General features: G+C 43.1%; 1 protein-coding gene across 1 annotated transcript; it reads right to left on the bottom strand.

Annotated features, from left to right (window-relative positions):
• Nucleotides 1-16312: 16312 nt before the first annotated feature.
• LOC114877002 (protein big brother-like) lies at nucleotides 16313-23180 on the bottom strand. The gene is made up of 3 exons (XM_029189048.2): nucleotides 22833-23180; nucleotides 22029-22220; nucleotides 16313-18044 (listed from the first exon to the last, which is right to left on the bottom strand). Exons 1-3 carry the CDS (start codon nucleotides 23022-23024, stop codon nucleotides 17670-17672), a joined length of 759 nt encoding a protein of 252 aa, XP_029044881.1. The 5' UTR covers nucleotides 23025-23180; the 3' UTR covers nucleotides 16313-17669.
• Between the last annotated feature and the right edge of the window lie 149 nt (nucleotides 23181-23329).

The following is a 23329-nucleotide window of genomic DNA, read 5'->3' as shown; positions in this document are numbered from 1 at the left end:
CACGAACACGGCATCGCCTGATTAAAATGAGAATTAGGGAAATAAAGCTGGCTACCAGCTTATCGCCTGCCCTTATGTCGACCCGCGACTAGCTGGCCCTTCAGATTGCCAGCTAACTTGATGAGCCCTGACAACTTCTTTTCTCTCTCCGTTGAAAAGCTCGCGGAAGGGTGTGAAACAAACCCTTTCGTTTGCATTTGAATTTATAACAGACAACGAGCTGGCCGATAATTTTTCAGTACAATTAGAAAATTTGAATCCTCTTTTATATCATATATGAAAACCAAGAAGAAAAAGGGAAAAGGACGCACACGTGGGTGGTGAGGAACACCGGCTGCGCTTTACGAGCCCTTTCTTCCCGCCCGTCGACGGCTGTGTACCCCCGAACAATATACAAAACGTTAATATCCTGCGACGAGGAGTTAATGGAGCTTCCCCGTTAACGTTAGGTAGACGTAGATAATATATAGTCGACGTAACAAGGTTATAACCGGCTGCGTCGCAACCCCTTTCCCTACCGTTTCGCGTGTCTACGAGTGTACCGTTCAACGTGACGAGGACAAATTGTGGATACTCGTCCCTTTCGCTCAAACCCTCCCTCGCACCCTTCTTCGTACACGGTGATCGATGGTCCTACCAGGTGATGCACCCTCCCATGGAAATCTTCTCTGTTTCCAAACTCCGTCTTCTTCTCTCGGTCGGAAGGGACGAAAGGATAGAGAAACTTTGGCTTACGCGTTTTATATTGAATTTTAGCCTATTTCTTTTTCAACGAGCGTGACTCGCGATGGAGAATTTAATCGCTTCCGATTCGTTCTGCTCTCGGGGGCGGGTTCATGAAAAGATCGTCGTCATGCACTCTTTTCGTTCGACGAAGGAGAACCGAGGTTTCCTATAATAATCTCGGTATCGGGATTTATAGGGTAACCGGCTATGATTTTTCCAGGGTCATTAATGCTTCTTGAAATTATTTCTTTGATGCTACCGTGTCAAAGAAACTGGAAGATGAAAAACGATGAAACGTTTTATGGAATCCAAGAGAGCAACGAACCCAGGCTAACGGAGGAGACGCCTACGCGAATTTTGATCGATTATGCCTCCCTTGTCTCGTCGACAGAAGCCGCGAGGACGCGTCGCGTCGGCACTAATCAAAGCGTCGGTTCCGTTCTGCTCCGTTCACCCGCCGGCCGGTCGAAACAGTTTTTCGTCGTAATAAAACCGCGCTTACGCTGATAATAAAAGGCGTCGTAAGCTCGACCGTGTTTGTTTCTTCTGCCAGACGTCTCTGATGTCTGCTGGTGCTCCCGAGGCAACCGATTAAACTCCCGGCTTCTTCCGCTTGTGGGAAACGACGCCCGATTTCCGCGACATTCCCGTCCGCTACCGGGAAAGAAATCCTCTAGCTTCTAAAATTACTCGTCTAAAAACGAGTTAACGACTCCTAGCCGGAGGTTCCATTCATTTGGAACTCGAGCAACGATCGCGTTCAACGATCAATCGTAAGGAAAATTTTGGATTTTATCATTTCAGTTCATAATAGTGGAGCAAAATGAGCAACAAACCGATTGAATGGACTGTGTAATTTTCTTCATTGAACGTGCGCACCAATAGATAGGGTCAATCTTGACCAACGTCCAGTCCGTGAAATTAGGGAGATAGCGAAAATTACCAGTGAAGTAGGCGCGGTCAGTGTCGCCCTGTGTCGTTCGTTGAATGGCTTGGAAGGACTAAAATTTCCACCTTCATTTTTTTCTTTTTTTTTCAACTACATAGTTCAATCGAAACAGTTTCGCGTTCCGGTGGACGACGCAGCTGCGCGAACTTAATCGACAGAAAAGGCAGCGCCCCGGGAAGCACCTTGTAAATTTACCCCCGCCCGTGTAATTCGATCAAGAACCCCGTTGACGCGCGACACTGTTGACATTTGGTTATTTTCGCGTCACGCTGGGTCCCATCGATTCGGAGCGAACCTCCGCGTAGCCACTCCGGTAACCCTTCCACTTTTGGGCCCTCCTTACGGACCACCCGTCGATCCCGCTGACGGGCTGAATCGCGACAGAATGACGACGAATTAACGGTCTTTCAATCGAAAACAGTGTTTCAAAGCGAATTGAAACATTATTTCAGCCTGTTGCCTTGATTCGAATTGGCGGGAAAATTTTTCAACAGTGTAAAATATAGATACTTTATGTTAGACGGAAGACAATGAAAGGAGCATCAGCCAGGAGAAGGGTTCGCCTGAAAATTTAGCACCTAGAAGACAGTTACGAGGCGCATAGAGAATCTCGAGCCACGGTTCGCTAAACCGCTAATTTCACAGTCATTTAAAGGACGATAATTCATCGAGATTTACAGCGCAAGCGCCGTAGCGAACTTGACATCATATTCCATTAGACTCGAAAAACTCGACCGACGGGGATCGCGATTTTACGAGCTCCCCGACCGAAACTCTGTTTCGTGTCCTTTGTACTATTTCTTTTTTATCTTTCATTTCAAAAGATAATCTCGCTAAAGTAGTCGGTCTTTTTATACAAATTTTAGGTGATATTTATAAGATGTGTAAATTTATATTTGATGGCCAATCGAAAAGCGGAAGTGAGCCATTCAGAGACGCAACTATTAGCGAAGCAAACAAACAAAGGGATCTCAGTTGAGAAGAGAAGAGAGGAAAAGAGCACCTGGGGAAGAAAATAAAAGAGGGCAAAGGTTGGAAACGATGATCCGGTTGTTCACGGGCGAATCATAGCTCTCCCTTGCGCGTCAAATCAATGCCTGCATCCCGGTATTTTTCAATGATACAAAAAGTCGCGTTCTTCCCAGTGAAACGCGTAACAGAAGCGGAACCGACATTTGCATCGGCCTGGAATCGTGCCACTAGCCATTTTCCCGTCGATGAAGAAAAGAGACAGCGGTTATTTTGCTTTCGAAAAATGCGCAAACCACCGACAGATCCGTCAGAGCTGTCGTTAAAGAAACCGACAGCCGGACAATGAGACCTTTCGTATCCTCTTTACGCATGCGAATTACACGGATCAAGGATCACGAATGTCCATCGATCATATTCGTACCGGACACGTTGACGAGTTTCCGAAAAATTGCTCGTTCAAAGTCGAGTGCTTTCACCTCGGATTATTTATTCGTTCAACACCCGAATCATTTAATTAGGGAGGTAACTTAGCAAAAGGGCAACTCGTCGTCTTCGGTTGAAAGGTTGATGTCGTGGGACTCAGAAATATCGAACCCGTTAAAATGGCAGCAGAGAATCCAGGTTTTCATCGTAAATTTTCAAAGCTGATTCGAGAAATTGAGCGGAATTCATTTCAGCCAGTGGGACAATCGTTCCAGCTACCTGTTCACCGGTCAGTAGCTGAGAAATCATGTTTCTCGAGCAAGAAACGGTCCTTTTTTATTTACCATTCACCTTAGAGCGGCAGCAACGTCTCGAGAAAGTGAGAGCAATGAAAGGAAGAGGAGCTGGCGAGCAATGGCGTGACGGGAAGTCGTTTTTCGTCAATGGCCATCGTGTATAGGCAGGATTCGACAATGAACGACAGCTAAGATCCAACAGGGAGGGAACCCCCTTCGATCTACCCGAACTTGCTTCTCGAGGTGTAAATGGCACGAAATGGTATTAAAAGGACCTCCTCTCTCTACCTGCTGGACACTTTTCGAACCGTTTCTTATTTTTCCTCTCTCTCTCACTTTCGTCCCTCAGCAAGATTGAAACGTAACGTTGACGCATCGAGGTCCATTCAGAGGACACGAAAGACCCCGGCTCGCGTTAGCGCCTTTCTGAGAATCTCTTTCATATCGCTTCTCTTTCCTGTTCATTCATACGAGGAGCTCCTCGCGATCGCCTTTTCGGTGATCGATACGACTTGAAACTGCAATTATTGCTTGAAGAGCAGTGGTGTAAATAGGTAGGGGGTGAGGTAGAGCTGGTTTCCCTAAAAGTATGGATGGGGCCCTTAACGTCCCAAAATTCCAAATTTCCACATTTCAAATATTAATATTCCAAAATTCTAATACTTCAAATTCCGAAATCCGAATTCTAAAATTTCCAATCCAACCCCTCTTCATTAAACAACGCGAAGGTAGACCTGCCCCGTTAATGGGTGCTCGATTTCACGACTCATAGAATATCCCAAATTACCTAGGTGTAAACAGGACCCTCCCACGCGATCCAGATCTCATAACACCGTCAGGATTTGACGAAACGGGAGCAGTAAAAAAGGTAGACACGCGAAACGCCGTTCTACATATATCGTACGGATTAGTTTCCTTTTCTGGGCCGTTCACCTTTTGATCCTGCGAGTTTGGAAGGTGCTCGGAGCAGGAAGGACGCGAAAGGAAACCACGGAGAAGGTATTCAGCTCGGCTAATCCTCTGATTCCGTACCCGGCTCTGATTCAGCCCATTCTATCCCTCTCTCCTTCTGTTCGCCGGTATTCACTAGCCTAGGATCTCCTTTAAGGAATCTGTAACGCTATCCTGTTTGCCGACAGGATCCTCTTGATCTACGACGTCCGACGGTACTTTTGTATTTATAGCCTCGAATTGATTTGTAATATCTGAATCTCCCTCCATTGTCGTCCTTGCTATGAAATAAGAATCTTTTATTCTTCCTTGATTTTGTTTCATTTTTCTCCAAGAAAGTTTGTCCTCCTCAACGTTGGAGAAGCTGTTTTGGGAAATATTCGAAATGTCACCCCTTTCACACGTCTCCGACGTCAATACGTCAGTTGGACGGTGAATTTAAGCCGATTCCAGAGGATGGCTGACGGGAGGTCGTTTATTTACCCGTTTCGGGATACGTGCGACAAGTCGGCCCCGAATCCTGGATTATTCCGTACATGGGAAAGGCAAACAGCCCTCGGTTACCAGAGCGTGTAATAATGGACTTGTACGTGGATGCTCTAAATATACGTTTGTCCACCCCTTTTCGCAATTATCACCGCCCATGTTGCATATATATTTGCAACACCGTTACATTTTTATGCGTAAGATTCTTCCTCAGAGGAACAGAAATCTGAAGAGCGATCGAGAGACAGGGAACAGCGAGAAGACTCGTGTTTTACCACGAAGGAATCGGTAGAAATCGATGGAGCATCATCTCGAGACGCCACGCTTCGTTTCCCTCCTCTTCTTCCTTTCTTTTTACTAGAACCGATCCGTTCGAGCTGGAGCAGTTCAAGGAGAAAAAGAAGAAAGCATCCGATGCGGCTGACGGAAGATAAAAATCGAAGATCCTCTCCGGAGAGGTCCGAAACGATCGGCTTCCTTTGAAAATGACAAAATCCCTTCGAATGATCCATCTTCTATTGTTAACGTTTGATTTATTTCTTCAATCATCGGTCGCAAAATTGCAAGAATTTCAGAGAATGCATCGGGGGTTGTTTTTCAGAAAAAGGGACAAACTCATTTGGTATACTTCGTACAACTCAATTTTCTTTCTTTTTTATTATTATTTGATAGAAAGAATGGTTTGTAGAAGCGACAGGTTCAGAATTTCTCTTGTGTCACGGGGTTCGATAAGTGGTAATTGATTTTACGCCCCTTGATTTATGACCCGGCGACACAAAACCTCGCTTTTGGGGTAAAAATCGGCCGAATCCAACCCCATCGTTCCTTCTATCTTAACTGTCGCATCGACATGTGTTACCCTTTCCGCTCCCACTGGGGTGCATCGCGAATTTCCATCTTTATCGGCAAAAAGTGCCGTCACGCTTCCCGATCGATTTTTGTTTCCCCAACCCTTTAGATCAGAATAGATTTCCCTTCAATATATCAAAATAATTAATAAAGTAGTAAAATGTCACTTTGATGAAAGTGAAGGACAGTTCCTTGATAATTGAAAGATTCTATTTTACAACAGAGTATATATAGAAAGAATAGAAAGTGTTATTGAAAGGCACGGGTGTAAGGGTGTCAAAGCGAGTTAACGTCGAATAAATCAAAATAAAAGGGGAGGCAACGCAACGGTGTCCTGCTGAGCGACGGCCCAGAAAGATCAGGGGTGCCCTTTCCAGATCGAAAGAGTTACCTGGCTCTTCCAGCGCGTGAGGATCCATAGTCCGTGGGCATCGAGCAGTGAAATTTTTATTAATGTTCCTGAACGCACTCGCGCCTCTCTCCTACCATTATGGGGTGTGAAACGTCAAATATCGTTGGAACGTTCCCGAGCGAACAGTTGCCATTATGGACATTTTTAAGAAACGAGAAAGGATTTATCTAGAGTACCTTCGTTAGGACGTAAATGAAAGAAGAGTAGGCGTCCCTGTTTTTTTTCTCGGTGGGTCGAGCCGAAAATTCAATTACAACGAACGCGGACGCAGGCGCCGCGACGTCCTTCGTCGGCCATTGCTATATCTCCATGGATACCAGGGAGGAGACGAAGAGGAGACTCGGCGAACAGGGTATCGATCGTTGCTCTTCTCGCGAAATTATTTTCAAGCTAGCAATTTTCTCGATTAATCCTTCAACAGCCGAGTCTGGGTCAATTGAGACCCAAAACTTATAAAACATATGTGTACAGTGTAAAATGTAGAAAATGAAAATAATATAAAGTACCGAATTAAATTAAAAACAGGGCTCTCCCCATGGTCCGCCGTCCAGAATCGATCCTAACCCTTTGCATTAATTTTTTAATGAATGATTAGGCGATCTAAAACCAGCCAAGAGTATACTGAATATCGTGTACTATTTTATATCAAAGAAATTGAAAAGCTAGATCGTTTCACAGAGACTGGTTCTTTGAACAGTTAGTAAAAAGGAACAGCCTCTATCAACACGCCTTTCTCTTGCAACGAGTAGGTATACGACTCAATTCAACTCGAGTCATTTTACACGGCTCGAAATAAATCCCTATTCCACGGGCATTCAATCGAAAACGACACCGAGAAAACGAGAGAAGGACGTTGCATCGGGTATAATCCGAGCCGTGTTTGCACATGTTTTACATCGACGCCCCGTCTGTTTGCAGACAGTAAATTATGTCGTACAATAAGGGCACCCCTTTCGGTATTCTTGTTCGCAGATTATAAAACGGTAAAGGAGGAAAAAGAGCCTTCCTCGTTGCTCTTTTACAAACGTGAACCTCTATATTTCTTAGCGTCAGATGCAAAATTTTAATACAAATAACGATTCGGGTATGAAATTTCTAAAAGCACTTTGCTTTGAAGAAAGGAAGAAAGAGAGAGAAACCGAAGAATATTTCGCAATACGTGGTTGTATAATGTTTTGCATCCCGCCAGTCTGGAGGGACTAAAAAAGAGCGAAACATCACGATCGTGTGGTCAGAATTCTGTGGTCGCTGTTGGAATATTCGCGGGCTCGAAGAGACCGCAAAGACAATCGGAGATGGCTCTCGAACGTTCATCCGGACGTGCACCGTTAACTTTACGAATTGCATTTTCTCTTGCAAAAAGAGAAAAATTTCAAATAGGCAGTACTGAAATTTTGCAATTTCTCATTGAATTATAATGATATTAAATTTTGCGAGTGGTCGTTGCGGGTGCAGCAAGGCGAGGATGGTCATAGTCGAGTGGCCATAATCCGATACTAAGCATGACGGTGCACCAGTAGAAACCTCATATTCAATGAGCCGTCATAGAGAAGCTAAACGTCAGTAATCATTGCGTGTAACATGAATCATAAACCCCTGAGTCTTAAACTATCACATTAAAAAAAAAAATAGAATCTCATCGATTCGATTTCTTCATCTCTACCCTAGAAATTTTTGCATTATTATACATACTCACGAACCATTCCGGACACGTATTTTCAGAGGCAGGATATGAATATTTCGGGAGCAGTGGGACACGTGTCGCCGGCTGGATCGACGGGCATTCAGTTGCAGCAGGGGGTGGTGGACGGGGGGGCGGTTTCCTCTGTGAACGGGCCGACCTTAGCCCTCCGGTGTCCTAAGCCCTCGGTAATTGCCAGCATCACGGGGGATCTAGGATCCACGCGACTCTTAGAATCGTTGCGACTGCGTTTAATTACACGTCACGTACGTGAAAAGCGTCGACGTCTCTATTATCCTGACACGGTGCATTCAGGAAGCTTCAGCTTCGACCCTGAATCCCTATCCCTTTACGTTGGAATGCGGTTCGATCTTTATAAATAAAAATGTAACATTCAAGAATTTCTTAAGTAGACATATCTGTCTAATAATCCTTAGACGACGACAATAGGTTATTTTTCCTCTAATTCCCGTATTATAATCAACAATCTGATTTCCACCCTTCGTTCGAAATTCAAGCAGATGGGACTAGGAGCACGATAAACCCCCGTGAACGTCCAATCTCGCGACTGTCCCGTCGAAGCAACCTTTCGATCCGGCCAATACGGATGTCAGTCAAAGTCAAGAGTCGAAAAGGCAGGCTGACGTTTCCCGTGAGCCCCGAACCGTTCCATGGACGGGAAGAGACGTTCGACGAACGTATAAATTCGGGGGCTCAGGTAGCTGTACAGCGTATCGCGTTACGGGGGTTACGGTCCGATCGAGCGGGTCCGCAATGGGCTACCGGGCGTGGGTGGTTCGCTACAGAATGCTTCAAAGCTGCTGCTTTTAATTTCAATCCAAAAACGGAGGTGCGTACAAAATTTCGGGTAATGATCGAGTGGAACCCTGAAAATTCGTCCAAATAAATTCGCAACCATTACCCGAAGTATTACCATTTAGCACATGATGAATTCTTGAAATCATTGATCTCTAATCGTCCAGTGGGCACTGCTTTGAAGAGATCCTGTAGAAACGTGTGTAAGTACACGATGGACAGGCAGGTCTGTATTTCATCGGTGCTTCTAATGACCGGCTGTCAATACTCATGGTGGTTCCCTAGCGGAATGAATGGAACGCTTTGGCAGTTCGTTTGCCATGCGGGGGTGGAGGTATTATGTTCCATTCGTTCGTTTCTCTCTCTCTTTCGTAACACCCGACGAGGGTCAATATTGTACGAGCGATCGAGCGTATCCCTGTGTTGTTCCTTGTTTGCGTTTCTCCCGTAGTTGGAACAGGTCCGGGAAATTAGTGCCAATTAGATTCGTATGGTGCCCGGTGCAAAAGGATACGCAACTATGACCCTCATCGACGGTTCTTTCTACTTTTGATTTTCGACGAACAATGTGCGTACGTATTGTTTGCCGTTTGGAATTGAACCGGTGTTTGATTTGTACTTGGAGAAATGGGTTCTTAAAGCTGAAGAAGAGGACGATTCCGAGGGTTGCATAATTATAGGATCTATAATTCAATTTTTCTATTTTGATAATTGAGAAGTTGGGTAGAAGCGAGCGGGGATTTAAGAAGATTTCGTTTAGTGAAATATCTGAGAAACGTATGTCGTTTCACACTGGCTGAACAGATCGACGATTACGGTATCGTGAGCCCGATCGCGAGCTATCCATTACGGTAATCCACTTTGCACCGCGTTCTTTATGATGCAGATGTTCCTTGGCTGGCGTAGAACAAGGGTCGCTCGTGACACGGCGATATGCAAATCGTTCTGCTCGCTTTGAATACGATTTCGATACGCCAAGGGAGCTTGTTTAAAGTCTCCGTATCGATGCTTAACTCCGAAAACTTTCGCAGAGATCGCTATCAATTTGCAAACGATTCCATGCTAATTTGCATAAATCAATTTCTCGATAAGTTGCAATCTCGATTACAAGTAAAATAAAATTTAATCATCTCCGGTGATTTTAATTCCTTTTAAATTCTCGATCCATGGGTGAGAAGCAGGAAATTAAAAAAGGGCCACCACCCCTCGTGTGTTCGTTCGCTCACCTTCGACGTCTTGCTACCTGCAATACGCACGCGTCCTACGTACTTATTGTCCCGTGACGTTGATTTGACGTAATTGGCACCAGGAAGGAGAGGAACAGGGTAGAAATGATTGGGATAAGCTGGAATAAGCCGGGATAAGCCGTGCGTGGATTTCATATGAGGGTCCCGTGAACTTCGATGTCGTCTTTCTACTTTTATTTTTTTTCACGGGGATTGCTCTGCGATCCACGATATTTATTTCTCTCTTCTCTTTCGCAGCTAGTTTTTTTATGAAATAATTGATGAACGTATACAGTTGTTGACTCTTTTCTTTAAAAAGTAAGAAATACACTAGTAGAATTAATTCTGGACACTTTTAAATTTTTACTTAATATAATAATCATTTATATTTTATATTCTAATCACTGTTTTCTAATTTTAAGGCGTCGTTTATATAAAAAAATCAGTGAAAACACCATTTACATGCAAACTTTTAATACATAATAAAAATTAAAATTTCAACACATCAAAGGAGGTTGAGATTTAAACACAGTTTAGATTTTTTAAAATAATTTTTTACAGATTACAATAAAAATATTACGGTATCAATTTAGCATAGCAGAATAAACATTTTCTGCACAAATAAGAAATAAAGAATATTTTTATTCAAAGTGTCCAGAATTAATTCCACCAGTGTATAATGTAATTCTATATAAACTAGCAGTGTACGAAAGATCTCAACATACATTACATATACTTTGAAGAAGTATTCATCTCTTGTTCAGATTTTCGAAATATTCTATTCATCGCTGCTTGTTTACCAGAGCTTCGTTATTCATCTATATCGCGCGTGATTCTTCTTCCTCCGATGGTCTTCGAGGTAGACGAGTGGATTTCCTGGTAATGCGAACGTCAAACACTTAAACATCCCTGGGCACTGGATCAGGACTATGGGAGCGGACACCTGAGTATGCGAGAGTAAGCCCCGCGGTATCGAGGGTGCTGGATCGCTCGGAATCCTTGAGATTTTCAACGCTATCTCATTGAGGGTGGTTCATCCGATGAACGTATTCGATTAAACGAACCACGCTGTTAGTCGTATTCGCGAGGACATTCAACAATTCCAATATCGAATTTCAGAATTTTTTTTTTTAATAACATTCTCAGAGATCGGATGATAAAAATAATGAATATCTCAAAGGATTCACGAGGAGCCAATTAGAGAGCAAACGTACGAGCTCCTTTGTCCCCGAAAGGGTGAGCGATTTCACGGATCTTGGCGAGGCGAGCTCCCTTCGCGCATCTGCACCGGGGAAGAGCGTAAAATTTAAATAAATGTCCAGGAGCGGACTCGTCCGCCGGATACGCCGAATTAGGTGACATGCTAATCACGGCTTGGTACAACCTCGTAAATATGCGACCGTGTAATAACATCCACCCCTTGGTATCCTAATAAACCTGTCCGCTTTATCTTTCTACTCTGTTTTTCGAAATTTCATCATTAACACGTCGTATGCAAAGTTCATCGCAAATCGGACCCATTAAAATTGAAAGGGATCCGTGTAACGGGGTTAATAGTTTTCCTTCGGTTTCGCACGTCGAGTGGTCGCACGTGCGCTTATATCTTGATTTATGGTTTTCTCGCGACCATTTCAACGCCCTTCTTCTTGTTTTGCATTTAACCGGGGGCGTGATTTAAATACGCCGGGCGAAACGTTCGCCATGTGACGCTCATGTAATTGCTCGTCGCAGGTGAACGGAACGAAACACGCCAAGGGTGGTAATTTATTCCTCCCGGTGTAAAGAAAAAAAAAGCGGGTTAATTTTGCAAATAGGGTTGATCGGGGAATTGAAAATTCGATGATTTTCTTCCTCGATAAACTTACAACGATGGAACGAATGGAAAAATTGAGAACGGTAGAAAAATTCTTCGCCTTTTATCCGAAATTTTCGATGGTTAAGGGGTTCGAAGACGAATACTCTTTTCTCACCCCTTCGATTCTTCCGATCGACTGGGCAACCCTTTACGCCTCGGTGTCGAGCTAACCAGGTGACGGTGTCGTTGCGGAAAATTGAGCAACCAGAGGACTTCCGGTCGATTTCACGACGACTCCGTGAAATTCGTTCGAAACGTTCATCCTTAAAAAGCTACAACATTTGGTAATTTCGATGAAACTTTGCAGGGGTTGTTTAAGAAGTCCGGGTTGCGTCAACGCGTTTAGAACTCGTTTAAACGTTTCCTTTCCGTAGAATGACACGGAGGAAAGGGAGGATTAATGGGCGCAGGGATTTTTGAATTTGCGATCTCACGCGGAGAGACTCTGTTCACCCCTCTTGTCCCATCCCCGTCGAGGTATCTCTGTAAAAAGTCTCATCATCCCCGTGTCGCAGAAGTGTTAGGTTATTAATCAACCCTGAAACCGTCCAACATCTTCGATTCGGACGATTTCTGTTTAAAGAAATAAAACAGGGTGATTCGGAAGAAAGAGCGACGGAGACGGAGAGTACAGTAATATACCTTTGTAATCTGACATTCAGAGAATGCAAACTATTCTATTAACCCTTAGCAATAAAAATAAAAGAAACACCCCATTCGCGGAGGGGCCACATCTGTGCGGCGAGGAGCAGCCAGGGGTCTTTTTATTAATTCACTCCCCCGAATCGTGGCGCGGGAAGAGTAGAAAAGAGAGGAAGAAGGATGGAACGGTCTGGATGACCCTCTCCTGCTATTTATTACCTAATCGTTACCCTCCTATTCTAATAAATTATGATATCGCCAGGGCAGGTGCTTCCGTGCGGTACTAACGAGCCTCCCGTTCACGGTATGTTACTCGGAACTTGTAACAGAAAATTTTTACAAATTACCAGTGTTGTTTTAAATCTATAGAAGCTTAAAAAATTTGGAATCCTTTATTTTTTTCTCTGCGCGATTTTCTCTTGCCAGTCGAGCGACAGCGCTGAAAATTAATAAATTACTCTGCAAATCGATTAATACGATGATTAAAGACACTCAATAAAATAGCGTTGCTATCTTGGCAGTCGAGGAAACGCTTGCCCCCCGACGGACGCCCACCGGGAAGGTGAAAACGAGCAAGTATCCTCGTCGACTAGTCTCTGTCCGCTCGAACGAACAAGTTCTTACGAGTGCACGCACTCGCCGAATCGAGCCGGTAGTGATCGCATTGATCGAAGGCGGCCATCCGTGAAACGCATTTAGCTTGTTGGCACACAAAACTCGACGGGACGTGGATCCCGAGAGCATGCGAACGCGCCCACGTGGACCGGCGAGGTTCATTTCAACGTTAAGGCGGGTAAAAGTGTCCGTCCGGGTTTTCAAATTACGACGCGAATGAAGAAGAATGTTTACGCGGGGATAAAACACATTTTCTCTCTGGTTCCCACCATTCGCTTCACATTTTCTTTTTTAAACTTTCACGGTGTATTAGAGAGACTAATCCTGTAAGAAGCATGAAGGATCGTGATTAATGGACGAAGAGATTGAAGGAGTAAAGTATCAGAGGTTGAAATAAATTTAGAAATCTTGAATATTCGGGAAGTCTACAGAGCTTTTTGATGGACTTCGTAAAACGATCGTTTCGACGGACGACTGTTTGCGACATGCTACCTTCTGTGTTTTACGAGGACCCACCACGTGGAACAAGAGCTAACTCGTTCGACGTGTTTGAAACTCATTCGGGTCGAGCATCAGGCATGCGGGCATATGTGCTCGTTGTAAAGCGATAGAAGCAATGAAACGAGCAATCGCGTTAAGAGATCGTGACGATATTGACGTTACGATCAAACAGGGAAGGATTTTTGAAAATCGGTCTAGGTGGCAGTGAAACTTTGCTAGTTTCCTATTTTATGATATTTCAAAATTAATCGATCGAGTGTCCAAAAATTGTCCTCGAAACAAAGGATCGAATCGTTTACGTAACTCCATGGATAGCAAGAGAAATGATTCTTAAAAAAGAAAAAATTGGAATCACTCTCAAAGCGACCGCCACGGTAATCTTCAACCTGCGACGTATCATTAGAAGATTACAAATCCTCCAGACGGATCCTCTCTTCAACAACGGATCGAGTTCCGCTTCAACGACCACCGTCTCTCATTCGAGGGTCCTCGTTGGATGAATCTCGTCTCGAAAAAGAGAAACGGAGCCGAGCAGATGCGTTTCTGTCAAAACACGCGCCACGTAACGCGCGTGAAAAGTAGAGATTGAAAGAGGAGCTCGATTCGTGCCTTACGGCTGATTCTTCAAGTTCTCGTGTTTAGGGAAAAAGCGTGCCTCGAATGCTTTGTGCACGAAATTAGATTCTCGACTCGATGGACTTGATTTAGTTGCCAAAAAAGGCTTTCAATAAAAAAAATTAATTTAACTGTGAAAGAAAAATTTGTAAAGGAATTGTTTTCTCACGTTCTCTGTGAAGGATGCTTATCGCTCGGCTCGCGCCTAACTTCCTGTGGTTTACTGATAAACGATATCGTGCCTCGTTATACAGTGTAAAAAATGTTTGGACACTGTTTAAAACAGAATAGCTCATTTAAAATTGGACCTAATGACTTGAGGTTTTTTCAGAAGCTCACATAAAGAAGATGAAAAATTACCCTTCACGATTTTCTTTCATGATTTCAATAAATTGTAATTTTTTAAAACGACAAATTAATTATTCCTATTGGAATAATTTGGTCCAATTTTAAACGAGGTATTCTGTTTTAAACACTTATCACGAAATCGTCGAGGTCTTTATTAAGATGTCGAAAAAGGGAGCACAGGAACCACGCGTTTCCTTTGAAAATGACGATAAAAGAAAATTATGTCGAAAAACCCTGCGGATTACAAACAGTCAACAGGTAGAGAAAACACTTGAGAAATAAATCCAGTGAGATACTCGTATGTTTGACGACAGCTTTTGGAAATTTTCCGAAACATATTCGGCAGAGAAAGGTGAAGTATCCTCGAGGAATTCGAGGAGGGTTGTAACGCGGAACGCAAGGGGGTGGTCGTGCTCGTGTATCGTTTTGTATTTGTTGAAAACAGAGTCGTATTGTCGGTAGGGGGTCGAAGGGCGAGAGGTCGACGAGGCAGCAGGAAGGGCCTGTTAGGTACTCGTCGCATCTGCCTTCGATTTATTTCCAATCGTAATTGATGACTCCTGCCCCCGGCGTCTTTTTTCTCTCGAGTGTCCCGTGCCACCGTCGGGGTACCGTGTCAGGATTTTGCATAATGCAGCGAAAAGTCAGGCCAATAAATTATATCGACGCTATTAACGTACAATCGCTTCTGAAACGAAGCTTCCCTAATGGAGAATTTCGATGTAGAAATTCTGAAAATCGGAATTTCGAAGGCGCGATCCAAGTATCCGTTACTTTCGCGGGCATCTCGAGGAACTGTTCGTGGGAAATGGCAAGGGTTCTTGTTCCCCCGTATCGTTTCCCCGCAAATATGGCTTCTTATAAGAATTCCAACGTTCCCATTATCGTCTTACATCGAGAGTCAATGGCCGTCTAATTATTCCGCTTTTCCTCGCACACTTTCAACCTTCGAAACTATGTATTATAAAATATCGAAATTCAATTTGATGTTCAGGAATTCGATGTCGATCTACGACGCGTTTAAATTGAAACAATAAAAGCAGATTTACCGGGGCGGATCACGGCCGATTCCCATTTGATAGGATCAACTGCCACGATACCGTTGTGTTTCAACGCTCGAACGCCCACGGCATTATTCCAGAAAATAACCCCCTGATGTAGCTCCCCTTTGCTCTGTAAATACGCGAGGCGTTTGTACGTGTGCATGCGCGCACACCGTAGTCGAAAATCGCTCGTGATTTCTTCGATCGTTCGATCGAGTTGAAGGGAAACCTTTTTTTTTAATTTTTAGAATAATCATCGAATCGACGATGATTATATGCTTCGATAAAATTACGAATTTACTAAAAGTGTGGGACATTTTTTAATACTAGAACAACCGGTGATTGACGTATACCGGAGGGGTCAAAATGACTTGTTTTTCAAATTAATAAGTCATTATGTCTCTTATGGTAATTTTATACAATGTATTTGAACTATAGAAAAATAATATGAGAAACTTCAAAAATCACTAGTTTACCTACGTTCGGGGTCAAAATGACTTATCTCGAAAGAATAAAGAATTAAAGTTATAAAGAATTAGTTATTTGCATATTTTAGAAAAAATGATACAAAATTTTAGAAAAAATTTATTGAAAATGAATAACGATTATAAGAAATGCCAAACAAGTCATTTTGACCCCCCTTGGTAGATCTAGTGTTAAATGGTTTTCGTGAAACCCTTTGGGAAATCGTATTTAAGTCAGTCTCCATTGACCGGTGAAACGACAATGCGAGAATAGGTTCACGGTCTCGAATAGAAACTGTTTCGTCACCTTTTCACAGAACATTAATCAACCATGCTATTCCCGCTACTTTGAGTATCTTGTGTAGAATCAGAAACACGTGCCTTCCCATTCTCTATTCTCCTATCCAAAATAAAATATTTCTTAAACGACAACGATAACGTCGGTGAGAAATAAATCAGGATATTCTGAACGCAAAGTGGAGTACTTTGCTTGAAATTTTGATGAAAGAAGGAATACGAGGATGTTCAAACGGAGGGAATTCATTTTCATTTGTTATTCGACGGAAATGATATTTAATCGATAAACAGCTTTATACAATCGGTGCGGCGAAGATCGATGGAGCGTGATTTCCACATACTATGGGCTTTTTCCCGGATGTGATTCACGCTAAGAAGCTCGGAGGCCGCTATTAAATTAACCTAACTCTTTACAGATATGTACAATGCAACAGAAAGATCGTCAGCCGTGCTAAAAACGAAACGAAAAAACTCGGTAGACGATTTCACGGAATTCCGTATGCATTCTCGTGAATCATCGTTACTCTCGCCGGACACTGACGTCATTGCTCGAAATCACGTCACGTTTCCCTTTCTGAAAAACTCTCATACGCAATACATTCCCCGTTTCATTTATGCGATAAATCGTATATATACGTAACTATTTTCATGAATTATCTTTTTCAATTTCCTGTCTCGTTAGTGACAAACTCGCGTTTCTTTCGTGGACGTATATATACGATCAAATCAATAATTTCGATGAGAACAGACTTGAATTATATGTAATTTGTTATCAACTTGTTAGCTGAATCATTTTCAATAATAAAAAAGAAGTATTTTAAACAAGCTGAAACAAATTAGACTGAGTTTTCATTCAAGTCCATTCTTACCTTATTCCACCCTTACTCCGTACCTGAAAGAAAGTTGATACAAAGAACAAAAAGAACGTAATATCTCGTCCAAAAGCAAACACCTTGCAGAGAAACGATCCTCGTCGCTGCTGCTCGAAGAGATCTATCGCGTGTCCTCGTTGAACGATTCCAACTGCTTAACTTAAAACCTAGCCTAATCTCGAGGATACCTTACACGTATTTGTAGGATTATAAAACTCGTCGTCGTCGGGGATGATACGTTTTAATGGGCAGAGAAATCTGACGAATAATTCCAAGCATGCCTTTGGGGTTGGAGAAAATAATGAATCCTTCTCGATTACGCAAAATCAACATAATTACCAATTATCAAAATCAAAATTTGTCATAAACCTTGTATCGTCCAAGATTCCTAATTCAACCATGAGCAGTTATCTGTAACTGCAACTCACACAATTTCTCAAGAGAGGTTCGAAAAGAAAGTCCTAAAAGCACCCGAAAGAACTACTCTCCGAACGACCTGAATCTTTCAGCAACCTCGTCGAGATTCCTCTCGGCGATTCTCTCGTGGCTTCCTCCAGCCAGCTCGTGAACGGCTCGAAGGTGATTAGGAAGCAGTCGAAACTGAAAAAAGTTCCGAGAGTTTTCACTGCCTCAGTAAACTCTTTGTCTCACTTCCATCTCGGAATCCTGTCGATGGGTCAAATGTGGCTCGATCGTGCTCGGCGTTCCAGTTCCGGTTCCGGTCACGTGGTGTCCGTGATGACCGTGATGGTGATGATGGTGATGATGGTGGTGGTTCAAGTGAGGCGGCTGAGCGGCGCCGCTTCTGTACGCTCTTTGCTTCTCGTCGAAATCGCGAACGCGTTGCTTGTACCGTTCCAATTGATCGCGAAGGAGAGCATCCTCTTCGGCGGCACGTTTCTCGTCGTATTCCAGACACCCGACACCGTCCAGTCGCTCCAGGTCGATCCATCCTCGCCATAATACGCACACCCCGTTCATGATCAGGCGCGACCTAAGGTGCACCTGAAAGTAGAGAAAGTCCATTTTTTTCATTACGAGACTTAGAGAGGAGACTGCCGCAGTGAAAATAGGCATTTTTTATGAGACATATTAAAGCTGTAATTATTAAGAATAGGAATAATTAATTTTCAAATTTCAGATGTCAATTTGGTACCTTACATTATTAGTATAATAACAATATTTTTCTACCGTTTTCTTTTAATTATTGGGGTGCGTGTAATTTGCGATGCTCGGCATTCAACGTGTTAATATTCGAAGCAGCAAACTAAAGAATTTTCAATTCTAAATTGCAATAAGTCTCCGATGTTCTTCAGGCTACAAGCTTTTTTCTGCTGCTTCTCCAACCCTCGACGATGCTCGTGATGTCGATGCAACGGGGTCTATTAAGCCCGACGATCCACCTTCAACTTTCAATCATGTTTCCTCTCCCTCGGCCCACTCGCAGCTCCGTAAACGTTTCTTATTTTCAGAGAACGATTACGCAGATTGGAAGGTACAAGCTCCGAGGAGAAACGAAATTGCGAACTCGACATTCATCTTCGGGCGATATTCTATTACCGCTTTCGATACTAATTCTTGATAAATTTAAAAAAAAGAAAAACTGTGAGAGGGGTTTGTAGGTTATTTCAACGTTTATATAATAGTTTTTTGTCGAACTCATTAAAAGCTGCTCGTTTTTACGGGTCTGAACACGACGTTGACCGGGCAACAATTTACGCGAGGCGAGAGGGAACGGAAAGGGAGAAGGGCCGAACCGTCGGCTCTTCGAAAAAGTCGAAACGAGCAATTATCTTGGCCCGGTTCAAGAGGGTTATTTTATTTCCTGGCAAATGGTCCCGTTTCCGGTCGCGTTGTGTGCTTTAGGAACTGTTACAGAATCTAAGCTGACCCTGGAAAACCAGTCGATTTTTCTATAATTCTATTTGGAACAAAAGATATTCGGGTTACAAAAGATGATTACATATTTACAAAACATATACAAGGATATAAAATTAAATGTATAATTTTTAAACAAAAGAAAATAACATGAGACATAAAATTAAATTGAAATTGTCGCTCTCTCTATGGTCCGCCATCCGGGGCTGAAGAAACACATTACATTATATTTCTGCTTTTTCGATAATTTAACAAAACAGTTATTTTGAGCTACAAATAATGAAATAGCGGAACACCCTGAAACGGGAAGGCGTCGAAAGAGAAATCAGTTACCAGCCTCGTCCCTTTTTCTCTTCTTTTTTCCATCGAAACTTACAGCTGGTTGTCGACGCGACGTAACAATGTAACCTCCCAGCATGATGCTCTTTGTGAAATCATAATTGAGCCACGGGAATCGCCGGTACCTCGATCGACTCGATAATCGAATCGTTTGTCGCCTTTTTTCAAATAGAGAACTTCTAGATCAACGTTTTCGAATTTATAGTTCGTTTCGTGGAAAATCGAATGAAAATTCTCATTTCCGCGGAACTTGGTCGTTCAAGCCTCCAAAGTAGACGGATTGACGTCAATGAGATACTATAGAATTTCATGTGTTGCGTACAAATCATCGAATGATTCGCGTAGCGTCGCGTGACACGTAATGGGGAAGTACGCTGAAATTTGCAGTCTCGAAGGACGTATGCTGTGCACGCGGTTCTCGAGTAAGGTAGAATTACCATTTCACCATTCGATCAACAATTCAACGATTACATAAATGGTAAGCATAACTAAAAAAGATTAATTACAAATTAACTCGTCATGAAGAAGAAGAAGCCTTCGATCTCGGTATTAATTAGCAGCTAATTACCAAATGGATAAAACCTCCTAGGCATAAAAAAAAGGAGCAAGAAGCTAAAGAGACAATCTATTTCCAACGTGGTTCTCACGCGGGAAACAGCTTCGACGCGACAAGAAAAAGCATCAAAAAATCCATTTCACACCTCTCTCTTTCTGGTCCGCCAGGGGCGTGACCCATTATCGCGTGTATAATAGCCGGTGATATTTAAAATTGTAACGCGCGCAACCCTTTCGTTAACGTATTTGCATGTCGCGAGTCGAAGCGAGAAGGACATAGAAGAGAGGAGGGTAAAATGAGAGGAAAAAAAACAAGATGTAACGTCGAGACCTGGTGGAACTAAAGGGGTGAAAAATCGGGAAAGGGGTGAAATGCAACGAGACAAACGACCGGCTATTTCGACGGTTCTATTGTTTTTTCGGTAGGCGTGTTGCTACGCTGCCTTTTTGCGATACGAGTCCGGCACAATGGGCCAGAACATTCGTCAACGGTGATCCTGACGGAAAGGACATACGGTCAGTTTGTCAGGGCATCTTTTGTCTTTCTTTCAAACGGGTCTCTTTGTCTACTGCAGCAAATGCAAACATGAAAGTTATTTAGTTATTCGTTTCCTTCTATTCTATAAAGTTCATTTCTATGTGAGATAATATTTTTTGTCCATATCAAATTCATTAACCTTTAATTAAAAGGCTAATCTCTATCGAAATTAACGAAGAAAGAGCAAGAAAGAGCAGGCATAAGGAGTCGAAGATGATGTCGATAAGATGGTCGAAAAGCATCGGGTGCCGGCGGGTGCACCCTTTTCATTTAGTCGGTAGGTCCTTTATCGAGCTCTATCATGCTCGCGAATCTCTCCCTTAATTATTTCCTCTCTACGGGGAACAACGAGCAGGACAATACCGTGAGACACGTGCAGGCCATGCACACGTCGCCTTTTTATTTCGTCTCTTTCCATCGTTCATTGTCGATTAAAACAAAACGCTGGCCGCGGGTCGTCGTGTAAACAACCAGAACCACTCTACTCTTTTCTACCAGTTGAAAAATAATGAATCGTTAGCGCGACTCTCTGTGATAGCTACGCGAATCTAGAATGCTCTCAATGAATCGTTCGAAATATAAATGAGATTTGGAGGGATCGGATCGGTATTATTACAAAATTAGCAGCGAACAGAATCGAAAGCGAATCAATGTAAATATTATACAATGTATATAGGATTTACAGTTCTCTAAAAGAAGCCCTAAAATACAAAGTCCGGTGCTTTTCAAGCTGAAAAGTGCCGGAGGACCGTAGCAAAGGACTTTTGGTTCACCCTTCGGAGGATCCCAACAGAGACAGAGAAAGATTTATGAGCCATTATTATACCGGGTGACTAGTGAAGCCTTCGGGCATCTGGCACCGGCTCTAAACTTGTTTGACGGATTTCGAGACGCACTAATTGGCTCTAGTAGCTGCTAATGGAGGATCTCCGGATCTTCGAAACACCCTAAACACTTTTAAACGATTTCTAAATACCAATCGTGTTTTCATTACAGACAAGATTACCACATTTGTAAACAGAGTTTGAAATTAAAAAAAGGTGATCGAAAAGCGTTTGCGAATTCTGGAACGCGTTGCGTAGAAAATGGCGGATCCGAGACGCTCCTATCGATCGCGATGGCGACGTCGAGACGTCGCCCCTCTGCCGGCGCCGGCGTACAAGGATATCGAGTCCTGTGAAGGACCTTTAACCAGACATCGCGGAAACATGATACGATGAAGACTGACGATACAAAGAATCGCCTTTTTGCAAAGCTTTTATTAATAGAATCGACTTTCTGTGCGATCGTACGTTAATGAGCTTACTTAACCCCCCGCAGAGAGAGAAATTTTGGGACCGGATGCGTCTCGTTCCAACGAGAAGTGTGACACGGTGACACCATTGTTCGAGAGGTAGAAACGGATACTAAATTGCTCGTGGGGGCGACGGCTACGTCCTGGGACATACGATGCCAAGGACACGAAAAACTAGACGTCCCGTCCGGACCGACCCGTTTAACGACCTTCCTATTTGCCCAACCGTGATCGTCCAATTAGCATTGCAACCGTTAACTACCATTCTAAATCTTTTCAATCCGGAAATATCATTTCGCAATTTTTCCTGGAATTTTTTTCGCGAACATTCGAAGATCTCGATACATCTGGGATTTACCATTCGAAAAAGAAAACTTTTGCTCACCTTGCCGCGCTCTTTCTCAAAATCGCAGTCGTTGATGTCACCGGCGTAGTTCCCGGATGCGTTGCCGAAAACGAGTTGAAGGTTTGTACCGGTTGCTGCGAACGCGATCTCCGTGTAACCATCTCGACAACCATTTTGAAAGCGTACCTGACGTTCCTCGACTGGTCTGTCTCGGTAACCAGTATATCTGACCTGTAGAAAAGCAATGGAAAAAACTTTTATGTATCACCTTTCCAAGAGATTCGATGAATCATAAATGGAAATAACGTCTTCCGAATATCGAACAGTAAAAGGTTGGAAAGAGAACGATGTTATGAAGCGATCTATCATAACAGAATGCCGAGTGTCGACTGAATCCCTTGCGTGACGGCATTTGTATACCCTGGGTAATGTAAATAAACCTGAGGGTATGGTCATTGGAAACATGAACGATTTTATTTTGGAAATTATACACATTGGCAAAAAAAAGCAAAAATTAATCCTCTATAGCCCGAAATTTCAGTGTTTGCTTGAATGGATATTAAACTCTGAAGTACAGTATTCGCTCCGTTACTCTATAATTTAATTATCTACTTATAAGTCACAAATTTGATATGTTACTTCAGAGTTACACGGATTCACAGAGGATTAAAACAAGAACCAAATGTTGCCCTCCCACCTTAATATCAGAGTTTAATCTACATATGTTCTTTAAAGCATGTACAAAAAATTATAGTCTTACGTAGAAAATGTAGGGGATGGTGTAATTAAAAACCTCCTTCTGTTCGATTAAATAAATAAAAAGACACAATTTTATTGACTTACTTCACTTTCTCTGCTCAATCTCCTGAACAGTTCCTCTGTCTCGAACTTTGCCTTTTGATCAGGAACCACTCGAGGCATCTTGAAGAGAAACCTTGGACGCTGTTGCTCGAACAAACCCATTCCGTCAAAGGGTAGAACGCTGACACCGAACCCTCCGGTTCCTCCGGTGTGTTCGCTCATTGTGTGCATCATTTTGCAATGTCCTCGGTCGGTTCACCGATGACACGAGAAACTTGTGATCAACACACAAACGATAACAACGTAATTTCACACAGGAAGCTAATTCGCAACGATCGAGCACGAAATTTCGCGCGTTCAACTGCGCCGTGCGGCGTCTCAGTGGAGACTAAGGACTCTGCCGCCACAGCTAACAGTTTCCTCGTCCTGATTCGAGCCGCGCCTACCGACCCGCCTCTCGTACCCCCACCGCTCTTAGGCAGTAGGGACCACCCATACGACCCTCGCTCGCGATTTACCCTCTTGATCGGATGGAGGGT

This window comes from Osmia bicornis, chromosome 11 (genome assembly GCF_907164935.1).
Source record: "Osmia bicornis bicornis chromosome 11, iOsmBic2.1, whole genome shotgun sequence".
NCBI lineage: Eukaryota > Metazoa > Arthropoda > Insecta > Hymenoptera > Megachilidae > Osmia > Osmia bicornis.
This window is presented reverse-complemented; position numbering and strand designations above follow the sequence as displayed.